The following is a 13,347-nucleotide window of genomic DNA, read 5'->3' on the forward strand; positions in this document are numbered from 1 at the left end:
CTTATCACACTTTTTGGAGGCCCAGGATCCAGCTGTGTGTCTGAATTTTCAGGTTACGTTAGCCAATAGATCCCATTTTTCTTAGATTTAAGTTTTCTTTCACTTGTAATCAATAGTCCTAACTGATAATTAAAATGGAGAACCATACATTTCAGTCTTGAAGAGACTTATCTCATTCTACAGGCAGAGACGGACACTGAGATCCAGGGAAGCAGCTTTCCCAGGTCCTCTGCTAGCTGGTAGTGTAGCCAGGACTAGCACCCAGGTCTCCTGCTTTCTCATGTGACGTTTTCACTGCACCATGGAGAAAATTAAAAAATAATTATGAAACACATTGGACTGGTTTAAAACTTTTAATTAAAACTCTGCTCTAATTAAAAGCTTATTGGGTATTATGCTCAAAAAATTCATAATTAATATTTTAAATCATTCTTTACATTGTTACCTAGAATATAAGCAACTTAAAAATACATTAACAAATTAAATTTTTCAGAAATGTGCTTGTGGTCTGCTGTAGCAGCAATAGAAATAGCCCAACAAAATAGCTTAAAATGTTTTATTAAGTATATATAATATTACAGGGTAATATTTACAAAGTTATTTTTTTTTAAATAAAAAAGTACCTTGGCAAAGATTGCAGATATTCAAAGCTTCAAACAGTGATAAATTGATTTAATACATATATAAAAAAAAAAACCTTTAACGGTAACACAGCTGTAAAACAACTTTGGTCTTCAAATCACTGCAAAAAAATGGCTACTGACAAATAGCACACCTTTAATTGCTATGCAAAAAAGCTCTCAAGAGAGGATCTTGCACATAGCAACACTGGAGTTCTCTTCATTTAGAATGGTTAATAGATATTTATACGATGTGGGATCTAATTCTCAACAATGGCTTTTTGTAAATAACGCTCCATTTAATAAAAACAAAATGTTTTCTTCTCTCACCAGCCATGATAACAACACTTTTAAGACTTAAGATGTTGTCTTACAGAGGAGCTTAGTACAAATGCTTTCTTTTTTTCCAAAAAGAGAAATTTATGAGAAAGCTGGTCTTCCACGATCATAATTAAGAACTGTCAAAGCTAAAGGCAGAAAAACTTCCTGGTCACTCACTGCTCATCTCTTCAAAGTTACCTGGATTATCCCTATTAGTCACTGAAAATGACCTAACAAAGGACCCCAGCAGGTGATGGCAGTTAGTAATTTTAAAATATGACACAAGTAAAACTGTTTATAAAAAAATCCCTCAACCAAATAAAATACAATAAAAGATAAACAGTTGCCCGACAATCATTTCTCCAGTTTCCAACAACAGGTAAATTAAGGAGTATGTGTTTCCATACATACACCACAGATCCCCCTTTTTGAATATCCATTTTAAGACAAGAGAAACCTAGAAGGTTGATTACAGCTTAATTTTTATTACTGAGATGGAGGAGTAAACTTATCGTGTTTTGAGCTTTGTTAGTGCAAATAACAATTTGGTGGTCACTTACTAAATTGACTATAGCATCCTGAAAAAAAGAAATATTTCCAATTATGGGATAGCCCTGTTATTTTAATTCTGACATTCTTAGGGATTTAAACAGAATGGACCTGGAGTTTCCAGGAGAAAAATAATCACCTTTGAAGGTTTTTAGAGCATGTGAAATTTGTCAAAAAAAAAAAAAAAGAAAGAAAACTCTTAAGCTCACCCTATTAAAAAGTGATAAATCTAAATACAGCCAACTCTCAATCATTTAACTTATGTACCTAGCTTCTGATGTATGCAAAACACTGCAGGAAGAGAGCAGAAGAAAGAAAAGCTCTAGCTATAGAAGGAATTTTAAAATCAAGGGAGAAGAGCAAGACCAAAAAACTAATAGAACTAAGCAGAGATGCATAAAGTACTATAGGAATGGTAAGTTAAGAGATAAAAGAGCAGCTACACAGATGAACAGGAACTGCAAAGGAGAATGTTTTGAAGGAGAAGACAAATAGAATTTGGCAAAAGTAGCTGGAAAGGTTGTTGCAGAAAACAACAAATGGTGTCACTGTGAGAACAGACAACAAATAAAACTGAATGGAAGAGTCAACAGCAGAAACTGGGATCAGGGAGTAAAAAGCGTATTATGGGACAAAACAGATACATGATGTGCAAAACACTGTCTGCAATTTAAATGTGATGCGATGGAATTTGGGAGCCACTACAAATCTGATTTAAAGAGAAGGAACTGGCCCAATGGTGCCCAAGCAGGAGGACTCCTGCTGCTGTGGTCCCTTATCCAGAGAAGCTGACAACTAGTGACAGCAAGAGTTGGTTTCATCTGGCATTTCCCCCACTACCTCTGGTGGCATTGTCTAGGGCAGTGAATGCCTGAAAAGGCAGGCAGCATTAAAGAGAACACGATGGATGGATGAGATCCAAGAGTGAACCCCAAATAAATGAGAGTTTACTACATATTAAAAGGTAAAACTTTAGTTTATAAAAAATTTTACTATAAAGATTTTCATACCTTTCCTAATAGGAGCTTGGATCTTTTTCAAGTCCATCTGCTTTTCCCTCCTTTCATCAAAACTGATTTTTAAAGTAACAAACTAGGTTAGCAAAATGTAAATATTTTCAGAAGGAAAAAGTGCTGCAGGAGCCATCAGATTTGTATAAAGGAATACAGCTCCCTCTGTATATGTTATTATTTCGGACAGCTACACAATCAAGGAAGAATATACATGTGTGTATATATATATACACGTATATATAGATATACGTATATATAGATATACGTATATATTTGTGTATACATATTTTTTTTTCAAGAAGAGCTGTCTTGCTAGCATGTTCAGTTTTCTGAGAGGCCTCAGCAGGTCATAGATTTAGGTTTGCCATGGGCAAACTACTTGGTCCCAACATGAAATATGACAATTAATTTGGCATAAAAGAGGCACACGGGAACATCTGATGGACTAAGAAATAACTATTATTAATGCAACTACAAATATGAATATCTTATTACACAAACAGGAAGAATTACGTATTTTTACAGGGTATTGGTGAGCAGTCAAAAAGCGTGGCGAATTACCTAGAAGTTTTAAAAGTTTTAAGTGATCAAATATTTGCATCAAATATAATTCCACCCAATAAAGAACTTTGTATTTAAATGTTTTTACTAAAAGCACAAAATTAACCTTTGCTCTCCTGTAGGTACCCCACCTTTGTCCATACAGAAGATGCATGTGCCTATCTCATACGTTTGCACATACAAACACACATCCACAAACAGGTAAAAAACGAGTGCTAAAAGTCTAAAAGTACTCCAGGCGATCACAACTGTCAGAACGTTAATTTTCTTCTAACCAGGATAGGAAATGTGGGTTTTGTTTACTTTTCAATCATAGGGGAAGGGGAGTACGAGGCAGGACTACAGGAGGAAGGTGATGAATGTTTATCATGCAACATAGATACAACAGTAATAAACCCCGATTCAAGGGCTGGCCTGTTGGCCTGATGGTGACACACATTTTGTTGCCATGCAGGAGACTCATAGTTCAAATTTCAATCTTGCTTTTTCATGCCCCAGATCAGAAAAGAAGTGAAGAAACACTGTAGATTTTTGCCTTCAAATCAGAGGAAGGGAATACATATGTTACAACCATAGCTATTTTTGCTGAAAAGTGTGAACACAGTGCTCTGAGAACAAGTCTGGCTCCTTCCTGCAACTGGTGCTACCGTGTCACTAGACCATGTTCAAAGAGGAGAAAAGGTGCTACATCTTGTACAGCAGAAGCAAGTAACAGGAGGACAAGACAGGATTTCAAGGGGTTATGTGAATAAAAGGAAAACATATCCATCAATAAAAGTACCCTAAATCTGGGAAGGACCTGTTACACTGTTTGTTGAAGGGGGAATGTGGGAATGGCAACCCCCAAGAATGAGGACCACTATCTCCATCAATATCACATCATACGGAGATCATACAAGATGCTCCCAACCAAATTCCTGCCTGTACTTAATTTATTATTCCCTTGACCCAGAAGTGGCAGACACATCTCAGCTAATGCCATACTGCCATAACTGCCCAAAGCTGCTGTGAACCTGAGTTGGCAAAGGTTTGATGGAAGCCACTGGTTTTCATAGATATCTCTGGGTAATCACCAGGGCAGTGCTAAGTAGTTATCACTCTGAACCAATTTAAACTGGTTACCTAGAGGCCAGAGGCCCTAGAACCTGAAAGGCATCATTCTTGGAAATTGTCCATTCTACTATTGCCCCTAACTGATTAAAAATAACAACAAAAAACTGGATCTCAATTGGGCAAACAACATAGATCATAATTATTTTATTAACTAAATTACAGCTGCTTTGAATAAAAACTTAACTAACAATCACGTAAGGGTCTCATAGGTGACAACCAGTTACTTTTCTTGTTTCTTCTCCCCAACAGTGAATCATCAAGGCCATGGTGCTTAAACACAAGTGTATTCCTTTCACGTCTTACTACTCTCCAAATCGGAGTCCATCACTTCACTTCAGTTATTCTGGAAAATTGAAAAATGAACACATAATCACTATTTGTGTCTATTTTCTATCCATTAAAAAGTTGACGCATTAAAAAAAGTTTCAGATATATAGCATCTGAAAATTAAGAAAACAGATCTGCAAAGGTCAGAGACAGAAACCAGACAAATCATTAGCCTTTTTAATTTCAGTAAGAAAAAGGCCAATGCCAAATTAAAGTAAAAAATCAACAGAGTCTGATAATCTCTGTTTGCTGGGTTGGCTGAGGAAAAGCCAAGAGATGTTGATTTTTCAAAGCAAAAGATGTTGATCCTAGAATAATATTCTATAATATTCACTTTGGATCTCCACCATTCATTTAATGTAAGTAAAATAAACATCTGATCAGCTGTAGATGAAAGAGAAAAATGGTACTGACTCTGATCCCTAGGAAGCACCCTGAACCTCATTCATTGACAAGGCAGACATACTGTGAGCAATAAGCAGTTGTCAGTGGGAAGTACCCACCAGACAGACATTTTAAAAACAAATTCTGATCAGCTGAATATTAGCAAAATTAAGAGAATCTTGAAGATCATCATAGATTTCATCACAAATATTCAAGGCAAAACTGTTTTACAATATTTCCTGATGCAGTAGTTTAAAAAAGTCACATCTTAAGAGAAATTAACAAAGGAAGAGGCACTCAAGATTCTTAGATTGCTTTCCTGAAAATGGAGAAAAGTTTAGTTTCTTCATACAACTACAGAACAATGACACCACCAAAGAAAAGGAAAGTACATAGAAATTAAAAAAAAAAAAAAATAGGACGTCAGAATGTAAACATGAACAAACCATGCCACAATTCCTGGAACAAACCATGCCATGCCACAGTTACTGGAACAAACCATGGCCACAATTCCTGGTACCAGTTCTTTTACGTTTTGTTATGTCTTTTAATTTATTCCTGTGAACTATAGTCTTTTTTAGGAGGGTAATGGCTTATATAACAAAACATACTTTTAAAGGCTGTGACACAAACATACAAAAGTAGGATCATTCTGTGACTCCATGTTGAATACACGTTGTTTTAAACTTTGTTCACCAATGCATGATTAGAATGTTTTTAATCTTATGCAAATATTAATGGCACTTGGGGGAATACAGCTTCCTGAGTTAAATGCTGCACTTTGCTACAGAAGTGGGCAGGTAAGGTCACAGACTTTAAAACAGTAAAATATGAAGCAAACTATTTACATGACCGAGGAGTGATAATAAATATCAAAGGTAAGAAGATATTTTTGATAAGATAAAAACATAAACATAGTTACTAAATGCCAACAAAACTGAGGAATCATAATATGTTAGGGTAAAACCAAAATAAATGCTTGTAGCACTCAATATCTCAAACCTATGTATCTTTAAGAACAAATATATGTCTTTGAAATATTCTATAAAGATTAGAAGTTATTAGCCCAGAGTTCTTTAAAAAAAAAAATAGAAGCAAAAGCTGAGGACGAAACATCTCTCTCTCTCTCTCAACCTCTATCTTTAATCATCTCCCAGAAGGTTAGAACCAAGCTCCTGATTGGAAAAGCAGAGATGTGAAGTCCCCATGGGTTAAATGCAACAAAATCACCAACACAAGCATAAAAGAAACTCTGTCAAAATGATAAAGATTTGTGCCAGATTATTTATGTGCCTTATAAAAGGCATTTTAAAGTTACAGTCACCAGATACTGAATCTGAAAAACGTTTTACAAAAAGTGGTAATTTCTCTTTGCTGGGAGCCATATGACTGGAGTCTGATTCGTGACACTCTACAGTTTTTACAGTAGTAGTTTTGCAATTTTTAGCAAAGTAGATTTAAGTTGTATACATCAAGAAATGTGAACCTTTATCATCTGACAGTGTCCCTTTTACTAAAAAAGAGCCACATTTTCAAGAAGCTTTTTTGTTTTCCAATGTCCATGTTTTAATTGATCTATAATTATTAAGTGCATTTTATACTTACCATCATTCATCATTCCTTTTGATTCTTTGAATGCTAGGATTAGTAACAAGCCAAGCAGGCAGTTAGTGAGGTTCCACAATTGGAAATCATTTCTAAATAAATAAATATGCAATGATATGCTAACTAGTCTACAACTCTACAGCCAAATTAATTGTAAAGCTATCATTTTATTATGTAGCCTTTCTGTGGATCATACCCACAGCATTCACAAAGGAAACAGACTTAGTTGGGAAATCAGATCTAGGTTTACAAAGAAAGAAAATGAGATGTTTTGGTCTCACTCTGTGGCAATAGCCTGTATCTTTCTAAAATGTGTACATCAGAAATTGGAAGTAATTGGGATCCTTCTCTACTAGGGGGTGCCATGCTTCCTCTCAGCCAGTACCAAAAGGCAACGATCCCCTTGCCCAAATATCACTTGGTTAAGGTAAGCAGGTACTTAGACACAGAATAGTGCATTTTTCCCAGACGTGAGAATATTATAAAAGTAATATTCATAATTTTTTATTTTTTTTGAGACGGAGTCTCACTCTGTCACCAGGCTGGAGTGCAGTGGCATGATCTCAACTCACTGCAACCTCCGCCTTCGAGGTTCAAGCAATTCTCCTGCCTCAGCCTCTTGAGTAGCTGAGACTGCAGGTACACACCACCATGCCCAGCTAATTTTTGTATTTTCAGTAGAGACAGGGTTTCAACATGTTGGCCAGGATGGTCTTGATCTCTTGACCTCGTGATCTGCCCGCCTCGGCCTCCCAAGGTGCTGGGATTACGGGCGTGAGCCACCGCGCCCAGCCCATAATTCTTGATGAATAATCAAGAGTAGAGATGCCAAGGAAAGAGAAAAAGAGGAAAAAAACCTAGATTCTTCCTAAGGCATAGACGGGGCATTCTAACTGTTTTGTGGGCCAGTTCAAATTATGATCTGGTAAGGGATTAAGAGTGAAATAACCACATACCATTAAGGGGTTCCTCTACGGCTTTCTGAAAAATATTTAAAATATATTTACATAATGTCATGTTATTTTATAGTAAAACTTATATATGCTAATATTTAAATTATGTAGTAAGCAGTAAATCCTACAGTCAAAAAAAAAAAAAAAAACAATGAAATAAGGCTGTAAATGTTAAAGCAAAGCTTGCCAAGTCTGGTTAGTAGTTTAATAATAACTGTATTATTCTCTTAATATTATTTTTCTAAACAGAATTTCCCACTTCACCACTCTCAGCTCAAGAAATTCTAACTTCTAAAAATATGAAAGTACAAGCATAAACAGCAACAACAGAATAAATAATACAGTGAAGAGGTGGAAGCAAAACAGAATCATCTTTAAGTATCGCAAATTGAACTCAGTAACCGGGAAAGAAAACATGTTAGGATTTACAGGTCCAGTTAAGTCGCTGGCCTCTTGTGACCAACATAGCTATGGCACCAATCTTTCTAGAATATACCCCTGTGGTAGACACACATACCTGCCCCGCCTGCCCTTTAGGCACACTGAGGCTTATCAGACTTAGAAGCATATGTGACCTCTACCTCCGGCCACAGACAGAAGACTCTCTTTGGCATTCCAGATAAATCTATCATCACTCCGTTACAGGAAGCTAAGTACAATATAATCCTTTCCAGAGCTTATCTCCACAAAATAGCTCTTGGGCCTGTCACTGTGATAAGTCTATGTTTATAAACATGCTTTTCTCTTCATTTATGCCCTCTTAAAATTACTCCTTTCTTGGAATTTTCTCAGATGGCTTAATAAAGTATCTAAGGTACAATGAAACCTTAAGCACAGTTTTAAGGGAAAAAATGTTTATAAAACATTTGTATGGCAGAGGGTCGAATCATAACTCCGAATAGATGTTTTCAGCAATATTTACATTTATTTTATAGATAATTTTTAATGATGTCAACTTAGTATAGATTTCTCCTCATTTTTAAGCCTGAAATCGTCATTCAGTATATGCACATCCAATGAATCCAACAGGTCGAGGTGATATATTGGAATCAGCTTCCTTCTGATTGCAGAGATAATATAGCCATTATTCCTACTTTCCAATTCTGGGTGTGAGAAGTCAGTACAATCTTAATAAATCATTTATTCCATCCCATTAATATTAAAATGACCAAACACAGGTTTTAAAATAGAACTGGACCCATTCATGCAAAGGTCATGCAATGACTTCAACATTCTCTTAATTTGATGTGACACTAAACAGATAGCAAAATATCTCAATCACCAATTTCCTCAGTCTAATCCCTCAAATGATCATTCACAATTCACTTAATAAACTTTAACTTACCCTAGGAGGTTGTATAGTCTTCTGATTGGAAGCTGATATAAATAACAAATAAGAATATAAATTTAATAAATGAAATAAACTAAGGCATTTGGTAATGTTTAATTTTAAGATAAAATGTTCAGGGCTAAAACTAAAGGTGCCAGAGATGTTAATGAAAGAGTTCCAGCTCTGACAGTCTATTCGAACACGCTGAATATTCTTGATTATATATACTGATTTGAAAAATGAAGCAAATAACCCACCTACATCAAATAGTAAACACATTCTCTCATTTGTTCATGCCATCTTTCCCCCAAATCAGCCACTTGTTACACTGGCTGGTGGGAAAATGCTGTCACCAACATACCCCCACCATGGGCGCTCCATCCTCCCTCCTCTATCTACACAGAGTGTAGACAGAATGTGCCAGAATTTGTCCCCACTACTCCATCTCCCTTAGCTCACTGCTCCTGTTTCTTACAGCTCAGTCTCTTTCTCCACACCACTCCCTGGGTCTTTCCAGCTTCAAAGCTCCAAAGAGCTAACAAACTAAAGAAAATACTCAGATCGCTCTGAGTATTCCTCTATGTATTTCTTCTTAGCTTTCTGACTTGCCTTTTTCACTGCTTCCAAATGGATTCATTAATGAAGCTGAAGGAATACAGGACATGAGCAAAGTGATGAAAGGGAAAAGAATACCCTAGTTGGGTAGGGAAGGAGAACGCTTCCTTATAAAAAAACAAATGAGAAGGCCGGTGGTGGTGGCTCACGCCTGTAATCCCAGCACTTTGGGAGGCAATCAATAGATTGCTTGAGCTCAGGCATTCAAGACCAGCCTGGGCAAACATGATGAAACCCTGTCTCTACCAAAAATACAAAAATTAGCTGGCGTGGTGGTGCATGCCTGTGGTGCATGCCTGTGGTGCATGTAGTCCCAGCTAGGTGGGAGGCTGAGGTGGGAGGATCTCCCTTGGCCTGGGAGGCAGAGGCTGCAGTGAGCTGGGGTCGTGCCACTGCACTCCAGCCTGGGCGACAGAGTGAGACTCCGTCTCAAAAAATAAAAAAAACCTGGGCCGGGCGCAGTGGCTCACGCTTGTAATCCCAGCACTTTGGGAGGCCGAGGCGGGCGGATCACGAGGTCAGGAGATCGAGACCACGGTGAAACCCCGTCTCTACTAAAAATACAAAAAAATTAGCTGGGCGTGGTGGCGGGCGCCTGTAGTCCCAGCTACTCGGAGAGGCTGAGGCAGGAGAATGGCGTGAACCCGGGAGGCGGAGCTTGCAGTGAGCCGAGACTGCGCCACTGCACTCCAGCCTGGGCGACAGAGCAAGACTCCGCCTCAAAAAAAAAAAAAAAAAAAAAAATACATAAAAATAAAATAAAATAAAAATAAAAAAATTAAAAAACCCCAAAAACCAAATAAACACAGAATAAGAATTCTACAGAAGGAAAAGCGTTGAACAGAAACATGCCATGAACCACTCAGCAGGAGGGGGATCCTACTGAACAGAGAGGTCCATTCGGCTGGGACCTGGGCTGGATGACAGCACTGGATTTTCTCATCAGCAGATGGAGGCACACCTCCAGGACTGCTCTGTGCTCCTTACTATTTATTTACCACCACTGCACACTCGCACTCTGTCAAGCTTCCGAAGCTGGCAGGGAAAAGGGTGGGTCCTGACCCAAGGAAAGCCAATCTGTGAGCCAGCCAAAAGCTGGTGAGTCTTTCTCAAACAGGAAAAATGGCAACCGACTGGACTGACAAGTTTCTCCCTGCCACTGGACTCTAAGGAGAAACAGAAAAAAGACCAGAAAGTTGGTGATGGGAAGGGAAAGTGAAAAAGAAACAGAAAGGAGACAAGGACGAGCTCAAAGCTATAGGTAAGAAAAGCTGTCTGTGAGAAGGCATGAATAGGATAAAAAACAGGGGCATAAAGAAGAGGGTGAGCTAGCTGGCTAATAGGCAAAGAATCAAAGACAGAGGAACTCAGGAACTATAACTGACAGGGGCATCACCTTACTCTTGCTGCTGAGAGGGCAACACGATGCTTCAGTTTTTTGATATGGAACGGATCCTTCCAATTCCTAGACTACATACTGTCCCACCCCTGTGAGGCCCAGTTATGTATCTGAGCTCATAGGAGTCCAGTTTCTGTTATTGCCATGGGCGGCTTTAAATAGGCCTCCCTCACTGTGGAGGAACCTGGCGGAGTGATTTGGTCCTTGTATCCAAACAAGAAGCCAACCTCTTTTTAAAGTAGAACAGGGTAAAATGGGTTGGGATGCACTACATTTAGCAGCCTCCCCAATAAACCAAGCAGAAATACAGAGCTTTATTTGGGAACATCAAGATAGTTACATGTATATACGACTGACTTCAATGAAACCATGCCTTATATCTATGTTCTACAAAGAAAAAGAGAACTAAACAGCTATCTAAATTTCTGATGGTAATATGAAAGGTCAGAGATAAGGTTTTAGAGTTACATTTTTGAGCTCATAAATTTATTTATCAGAATAAACACTGCCAGGTGTAGTGGCACATGCCTGTAGTCCCAGCTACTTGGGAGGCTGAGGTGGGAGCATTGCTTGAGCCCAAGAGCTCAAGGCCAGCCTGGTCAACATAATGAGACCCTGTCTCTAAAAACGAAACAAAACAAAATAGAATATTGCTAACTGCCAAGTAACTCCTTTTCTTCCCTAATAATGTATAAATAATAGTTTCTAGTTCTAAATCTCAGATCCAAGGGATGTCACATTTGGCTGGCCCATTCTGAAAAAAGAGATTTATGAAGAATGGTACTTCAAAGGGACATCAGTCAGTTGTGATCCCTCTAAATATTATAAAACCAAACAGTGTACAAGTTAATTTCACCTGAGTTAATTCTCTCCAATATGGATATAACCCATGTGACAAAAGAATTATTACGATTTCTGCTGCTACCATGAGCCTAAGACATTGACAGCCATATATATATATTTTTTTAACCACAAGCCTTAAGCATTCCATATGAGCTTACTTGCAATGCTTCTTGATTTGTTCTTCTCTCCCTGAAACATCTGACTCCATGCCATAAATATATTTCCAGGGTTTAAATTTTTCAGAAACATTTTTTCTATTGATACCAAATTTACCTCTCCTTAAATTGAACAAGAAAATATCTGAATCTATACCTATACATAGATATAAATTCTACGTATATATTCTGCATCTGCATCATTCTAAAATATCTGGGATGTTTTGGTAAATATGGTTCTTACTGCTACCAGATTGATTTGTATCAAAACACTATATGCCCTTATATTGAACTAACTGGTAATGGCTTTAAAAATGAGAAAGTATCGACCCTTATAATTATATAAACGTTCTCTACAAACAACAAGCCCAACTTTAGTGAGTTTGGTTAGTTTCTTGTAATCTTTTCTATGCTTTCACATTAAGTTATTGTGCCCAGTCCTTTGTCTCATCTTATAAAATTAAAATGCTTCCAATAAAAGAAAAAAAATACAACACAGTTTAAAAAGTTAAAAAATAGAAAGTCACTTTCACAGAAAGTTGTAGAAAGTGAAAGTGAAAGGCCTACTCTTTAAAATAGCAAATTAAGGCTACAAATTTAAAGTTGGAAATAATAAAAATTATAAAAGTTAAAAATCTCATGGTGACATTAACTTCTTCTTGAAGAGAAAGCTTGGATTTTTAACTATCTGAGGATTTTATTGCATTTAAATCAAAACACAATCATTAGGCTTTTCTGAAACAGAACACGTGCAATGAGTAAAAATTATTTGGGAGACACTTAAAATTTTAACTTCCTAATATAAACACTCAAATTTGCAACCTTAATGTTACACAGATTCAGATTTACACAGTCAGATTATATAAGCAAACCAAATTAATGTTCCTCCTAGTCTACCACGTTATCTAAAGAGCAACTTTCCTGTACCTTGTCTCTTCTTGCCTTTCAACTGACCGTAGGTGTCCCTCTGAACCCTGGCATCAGACATGTTGATTTAAAAAGTTAATTTAGGATACTATCAATAAAATTAGGACAATATCAATAAAATTGCACTAAATGTTAAACATATAGCACAAATTTTAGCATATAGTATACTTATATGCTAACCTATGACAAAGAAAAAATAATTTGGGGTACTTGTCAGGATTTAAGTCATTTTAATTTTAATGTCAGAACAGTGACAGGTACAGTACAGTGGTTTCACAGGCTTGGAGGAATGTAAGTGACAGAGAAGGCAGGACAGTGAGGTTAAGGAGGTGGCAGATAGACAATGCTTAGTTCCACTTGAGGCATTGTCACCAGACCTGCTGGCAACTGTACTGAAGATCATTCTATGCTAGATATGGAAGGCATGGGGTGGCATGGGAGTAAAAGGGAGGACAACCCAGATAGTGAGGAAAAAATAAGAGCGTGCTGCCCATCAGCCAAAATTATCTAATACTACTTCACCAGAGTTGTATGGATACTGCAAATCACACACTATTCTCAGGCATTTGTGGGGAGCAACAAAACCAGGAGTGTCATCTTCCAGAACCAGACACATGGTGATTGGAAGATGT

The 13,347-nt window shown here is 37.4% G+C and overlaps 1 protein-coding gene across 8 annotated transcripts in view; it reads right to left on the minus strand.

Annotated features, from left to right (window-relative positions):
* Positions 1 to 542: 542 nt before the first annotated feature.
* CD47 (CD47 molecule) overlaps positions 543 to 13,347 on the minus strand; it is a 48,070-nt gene continuing 35,265 nt past the window's right edge. Inside the window, exons 8-12 of one of the 8 annotated variants that reach the window (XR_008653451.2) lie at positions 12,716 to 12,762; positions 8,792 to 8,823; positions 7,450 to 7,474; positions 6,494 to 6,526; positions 543 to 4,520 (exon numbers count right to left, since the gene is read on the minus strand). Coding sequence is in view for 5 of the 8 variants with exons in the window: in XM_063630639.1 (XP_063486709.1) it covers positions 6,402 to 6,526; positions 7,450 to 7,474; positions 8,792 to 8,823 (182 nt within the window). In the remaining 3 variants the exon portion in view is untranslated. Of the gene's footprint in view, positions 6,527 to 7,449; positions 7,475 to 8,791; positions 8,824 to 12,715; positions 12,763 to 13,347 lie in introns of all 8 variants that reach the window. The other 7 variants (XR_008653452.2, XM_055259077.2, XR_008653453.2 and 4 more) reach the window with 7 other exon arrangements.

Source organism: Symphalangus syndactylus, chromosome 21, assembly GCF_028878055.3.
Source record: "Symphalangus syndactylus isolate Jambi chromosome 21, NHGRI_mSymSyn1-v2.1_pri, whole genome shotgun sequence".
NCBI classification, from domain to species: domain Eukaryota; kingdom Metazoa; phylum Chordata; class Mammalia; order Primates; family Hylobatidae; genus Symphalangus; species Symphalangus syndactylus.